The sequence below is a fragment of the Nicotiana tabacum genome, chromosome 6 (assembly GCF_000715075.1).
Source record: "Nicotiana tabacum cultivar K326 chromosome 6, ASM71507v2, whole genome shotgun sequence".
Taxonomy (NCBI): Eukaryota; Viridiplantae; Streptophyta; class Magnoliopsida; order Solanales; family Solanaceae; genus Nicotiana; species Nicotiana tabacum.
This window is the reverse complement of record NC_134085.1, coordinates 149,039,394-149,045,770: the sequence shown is the minus strand read 5'-3', so window position 1 is coordinate 149,045,770 and position 6,377 is coordinate 149,039,394. Positions and strand designations below refer to the sequence as shown.

Here is a 6,377-nt window from a genome sequence, read left to right as displayed (position 1 = left end):
AGAAGCTGTCTGCACAGCCAATCCTATAGCTTAAACTCGTCAGCACTGGGCACAAGAATTTGAAGCAGGAATAGGTAGGGAGATTCCTTGGCAAAAGGATGCCATAAATTTCCTCACCCTTTATATTGATATGATTTCGTCTAAAATCTTTCCACTGTAAATATTATTGAAGCGGCAAATATGGGACATATCAACCTAATCTAGGTCATCCACTTGCCTCTGTCACTAGAAATTTCATTTATCTTTCCACCACCATCAATCTACTCAAAAATGTAAAAGCATGACAAAAGAGAAATTACATGATAAGATAAACAAACGGGAAAAGAACCCTTTCATTTCTAACTTACCACTTATCTTTGCATTACTTTTACTAGACTGCTTCACAATATATTAACATCAAAGTAACAATAACTTTCCAATACAAATCAAGATTTACAACCATATATACCCAAAAAAAAAAGGATATTGAGATTTATATGTTCCTTGCTAATTGAGTAAATATATATTTTTCATCAAGCTTCCGGCCTTTATTCGGACCCATTTGGCTCGACTAATTCGGATTGACTAACTATATATGGAGGTTTTAGCGCTCCCTACTAAAGAGCACTCCATATCCCAGACTCGAACCCCAGTATGGAGTAGTAATATATTATTGCTTCAAGCTTCAAAGAGTGGTAGAACATTGAGCTCCTTGTCTAAAACTGAGGGGACCAGCTGGTAAGGAAGGTCCAAAAGGCATAATAGCAACACAATCTACATTGAACCTATACCTTCCAGAAACCCAAGTTCCAACTTTCCATCTTAACCTACCACTTGCTTTCAAATTCATTACCAATTTTCCAGCATTTTGGTCACGTTGCACTTCATAACCAAAAGAAGGATCCACTGGCAGTCCATTCCCAATCAAAGAGGCAGACAAAAAATTACTATCTTCATGTCCTTGATAAAATGGAGGAAGAGAAGTGTAAAGAGTAATTTGTTGACCCTTATAAGAAGCATAAACTTGGAACTCATCGTAGTATATTCCAACTTTCTTGTTTGGATTCTTGGATACAAGTGTGAGTTGAATGGAGGAGTTGAGAAGTTGGCGTGGACCTGAGAGGTTGAGTTGATAAATATCAGCTTCTCTGAGAGTGAAGTTTGGCTTCGTTGGATGGAGGGTGAGATATAGAAGAAAGATAAATGATAGAATAGAGAGGAAAATGGTAGAGAAGCCAAAGACTAATTTCTTAATTGGGAGTACTTTTTCTAAGTTGAAGTTATACTCTTTCTCGTCACAATGTTTTGGAGATCTTACATCAATTGGAGACATCAAGAATATTAGAAAGAGAGAACCAAAGAAAGAAGTGTAAGGGGTAAGTTCACAAGGCTAAGGAAAGGAAGTGAGGAGGTTAAATATAAAGAGCACCAATTATTTTGTGCTTGACTACTTTTGACTGACTGCTCCGCATGGGGTATTGACTAATTAAGTGAAATGATATTAGTGGAAAGTAGCTGAGAAATCCAACTAACTTCTGGAATGTGCTCTCTTTTCATTTATGCTAATACTGTAATTTAATTTTGAGTTTAATTTATGTACAGACTGACAGTGTAAAAAATATGTTTATACAATTAGATCACTTAAAATGTAGTTGCAAATGATTTTCTTTAAGAGCATTAGTTGATAATCTTTAAAAAAAAATTACAGTGATAAAGTAAAATTTTTGTTATATTATCCGTACAAATAACTTAGATCCTTTATATTTATTTCGAACTTATAATTTCAAACTTTGTGGTAGCTATTGTTTATTGCTAGTGTAATTAGTCATTGAAAATACCTTCTTTTTTTTAAGAATTCTCATCATAGCGTCTTTGCTATTGTATTTTTTAAACCTGTTTTGACAACGTTTTTCTTGAGTCGATGGTCTATTGGAAATAATCTTTCTACCTCACACGAGGTAGGGATAAGATCTGGATAAACTCTATCCTCTCCGAACCCGATTTATGGAATCACACTGAGTATGTTATTGTTGTTATTTCTAAATATACCTGGCGTGTTCTTGAAGAAATTCCCCAAAAGTTTATTTTCTCCGAAAGTTGTCAACTACAAGACTTTAAAAGAAAGTAATTTTTTCAAAAAAGACCTCTTTTCTCTAGGATAGGGTCGGAGGGAAATTATTTTTATCCTGTATCATGAATATGCATGCAATGCACTTTGGTATCGTGCATGCTTTACCAAGTATATCTTGAAGCTTTAATTATCATGTCAATTGATGGAGTAGCTTAAGATGGCTGAGGGATACTGGGATATCTCTCTGAGATAGAATCTTGATTACACCTTTTAGCATTATTGAAAGAAAAGTTAAGCTTTTTTAAAGTGCGTAATGATTGCAGTTAAAATGATAAATTATCAGGGTCCCTCAATTCTGACCTCCCGTTACCAAAAATGAAAAGCAGCAAGAAATAAAAACCTCTGTATTTTCCTAGTTTTAATCGAAGATTTCTTTATGAAGTACTTGACTAGAGAACGTTCGTCATATAGATATACAGAGAGTATTCACAAAGGAACATATTATATATATTAGCTTGATCAGAGTTATGGCATCTGTGATTGATGTACATGTATCTTAAGGTACAGTATATATAAGATCACCTTGTCTAAAACTCTACGACTATTAAAGAAAAATGCTCGAGCATAAAGAGGGGAGTATGCTTATCGAATTTCCAGAAGCGAATCAAATGATGCATCTTAATGTAACGATCCGGACGGTTGTTTCGAGAGTAATAGCCCTGTTCTTCCATTCCCTGCTTCTTTTGTGTTCTATAGCTATATTATGATATACCGAATTAGTTGGTTCGGATCTGGAGTGGTTTCGAAGTGAATTGAGACACATAATCTCTTATTTGAAAGCTTAAGTTGAAAAAGTTGACCGGATATTAACTTATGTGTAAACGACTTCAGATTTGGATTTTGATGGTTCAATTAGTTCCGTTAGGTGATTTTGGACTTAGGAGCGCGTCCGGAATATGATTTGGAGGTCCGTAGTAGAATTAGGCTTGAATTGGCGAAAGTTAGAATTTTGGCGATTTTAGCCGGCAGTGGAAATTTTGATATCGGGGTCGGATTGAATTTTCGGAAGTTGGCGTAAGTTCGTGGTGTCATTTCTGACTTGTGTGCAAAATTTGAGGTCATTCGAACGTGGTTTGGTAGGTTTCGGCGTCGTTTGTGGAATTTGGAAAATTTTAAGTTCATTAGGCTTGAATCCGTGAGTAATTCGTGTTTTTGGTGTTGTTGAAGGTGATTTGGAGGTTCGACTAAGTTCGTATGATGTTATGGAACATGTTGGTAGGCTTGGTTGAGGTCCCGAAGACCTCGGGTGAGTTCGAGTGGTTAACGGAGCATTTTTGGCCTTGGTGAGATTGCTCATATCTGTTGCTGCATTTTTCTGGTTTCCTCTTTCGCGTTCGCGAGAGGGCGCTCGCGTTCGCGAAGAATATTTTTGAGATGATGAGGATTTGTTCTTCGTGTTCGAGAAGGGGCAGACGCGAACGCGAAGGTGTGGTCTACGCGTTGGGGACCCCAGGTCCTTGTTCTACGCGTTCGCGTGGTGGTGGTCACGTTCGCGAAGGTCTGAGCTAGCAAAGTATCGCGTTCACGAGGCATGTGTCATATTCGCGAAGAGTAAATTGAAGAGGCAGTCAAGTTGTTCTACACGAACGCGAGAGGACGGTCGCATTCGCGAAGAAGGAAATCTGGGCAGACAATGCTAAATTCAAAATCGAGGGTTTGAGCTCATTTTTCATATTTTGAGCTAGAGATCACGGATTTGGGCGATTCTTGAAGGGATTTTTACGGAGTTGATTGGGGTAAGTGTTTTTCACCTGGTTCTGGTTAAATCCCATGAGTATATCTTTGATTTTATCATCTAAGTTGTGATTTGGGAAAAAAATGGAGGTGTTCTTAAGAAGGAATTTTGAGGTTTTGAATGGTATTTTGTTGTTGGATTTGAGTAAATTTAGTATGGTTAGACTCGTGAGTGAATGGGCTTTCAGATTATGTGACTTTTGTTGGATTTCGAGACGTGGGCCCCAGGGCCGGGTTTGCGCCGATTTCGGATTTTTGGCTAGAAAATAGTATTTTCCTTGTGGAATTGATTCCTTTAGCCTATATTGATCGTATTGTATTGCTTGTGGTTAGATTCGGGGCGTTTGGAGGCCGATTTGAGAGGCAAAGGCATCACAGAGTAGGATTTTGCGGGATGGATTTTCCTAGGCCGGATGGCCATATACAGTACCGAGTGGTTGAGCACTTGAGAGTGAGAACACATGGTGTATTTCATACAGTCTGTGCATTGGCATGTAGAGATAGCTGAGTTGTATACCTTACACTGTTCAGATATGTATTTCATTTACTGTTTTGAACTGTATATTTGACATGAAGGCATGCCTATGTTTCTGCACATTTATTTCTGCTATACCTGTTGAGGTTGAGTTCGTCACTACCTTTCAGTCCAAAGTTTGGACTTATTACTTACTGAGTTGGTGTACTCACGTTACCCCCTGCACCTCGTGTGTAGATCCAGGCGATACCGATCGTAGCGGCGGTTGCTGATCGAGGTTCCAGAGTTTGGAGATTATCGAGGTAGCTGCATGGCGTTCGCGGGCCTTGACTCTCCTTCTTTATCTTTGTTTTACTTTCAGTTTATATCTTTAGATACGGTAGTAGACTGTATTTTTTTTATCTAGACGCTCATGTACTGAGTGACGCACTGGTTTTGGGCTGGATTATATTACTTTGGGATTTTTCTTGTGTTTCATCAGTTTTCTTTAAATAAAAATGCTTCTGTTAATATTTTTCAAACTTATTGTTGTTGTGTTGAGTTTATTGAGTTGAGACTGGCCTAGTTCCACGATAGACGTCATCACGACGGTTGATTTTGGATAGTAACACATAATTAATTACATTGAATAGTGATTCTTTCCATCTCGTATGAAAAACAATTAGTTTATACTATTAACAACGTACGAGAATACCTGTTATAGTATATACCGAAAATTCAATTCCGTAGCTGGTTTATTGCTTATAATTAAACTGTAGATATGCTTTTCCAAGTTATGAAATGTAAATTAGTATAGGAAAACAAGTGTGAGAACACAAAAGTTGCAAAGTCTATAGTCATTGCTTAATGTTATTCATTATTTTGAGGCTTGAGCTCGGTGGTAAATAGTTGAAAAGAAGAGGAAGACATGGAGAATCTAAGATATGGACTTTTTGGAGGTCCATGGGGCAGGTGGAGCAAACTCAATCGGGTTGCATATTATAGGTCGCTGTTACTTCTGCCTTGAGGAACTTTCCACCTATCCCACCCTCCCACCTCCCCCCAAAACCAATGTGGATGCAGCTATCCTATTTATCTTAACCAAATACTTTTAATATGAAGCATAAATTTTATGCAAAAATTTATTAAATTATACGAAGTAACAAATAGCAGTATATAAGGGTTAATATTAATAACTTTAAAAGTTGAATCCATGAAGTTCAAATTCTGTATTTGCCTCCGCCTCCGACCTCCTCCTTTTGCCCTTTTCTTATTTAAGTGTCAATTAGAAGATAATAGTTTCGATTATGTAACTTACCGGTAGTTATTACCCACACGTGTCAGGATGTTGAGCTCCAAGCTATCGGACACAAGTCCCATGAAATTTCTTTTTGATTTTTAAAAATAAAAACAAATGCTAGAAATATATAATACTAACAATGATAATTATTCAAAATTTATTAAATCCAAAGTAAAAGAATTTACCACTGCAAATAGTAACACACGCGCATGATGATAGACTGTAATTGCATATTTTAGTCACTTATTACATTCTAATGTACTGCACTTTAATTGAGTTTGAACTTTAATCGCTAGTGTTTTGCACTAATTGTGTATTTTATGCTTTGTATGAGTGATTCCAAGCTATGTAGATGTTATAGAATAAATTCAAGTGATTTGAAGCTTTGAAGTCTGAGTAAAAGCTCAAGGAATCAAGCCGGGATCGTGTTCGGGGATCAATAGATGATAGTTAAGAACGAAACGGAGAATCGAACGGGCATACGGCGCATTGTCTAGTAAAATGCACATAATTTTTCGCTCAGAACTCCGTTTGGGCTCCAAAATACATCGTTGGAAAGCTATTTGAAAGGGTTACAACTTTCATGTTTTGCATTTTTGCGAATTCCCAAAACCGCGGTGCATGGTGCGGCGCGACGCACAAATTTCCTGCAGCCTGTTAGAATCAGCTCTCTGAACTTCCCCACAAGCACACCGCGTGGCGCGTCGCTCCTTGCGGCGCGCTTGTGCAAATTTTACAGAGCCAGAGTCCTATTTCGCACGGGAGAAGGCATTTTCGTC

The 6,377-nt window shown here is 37.7% G+C and overlaps 1 protein-coding gene across 1 annotated transcript; it reads right to left on the bottom strand.

Moving 5' to 3' along the window:
- Positions 1-303: 303 nt before the first annotated feature.
- Positions 304-1,381, bottom strand: LOC107802107 (NDR1/HIN1-like protein 26). Its single transcript, XM_016625549.2, has one exon. It carries the CDS (start codon positions 1,310-1,312, stop codon positions 665-667), a length of 648 nt encoding a protein of 215 aa, XP_016481035.1. The 5' UTR covers positions 1,313-1,381; the 3' UTR covers positions 304-664.
- Between the last annotated feature and the right edge of the window lie 4,996 nt (positions 1,382-6,377).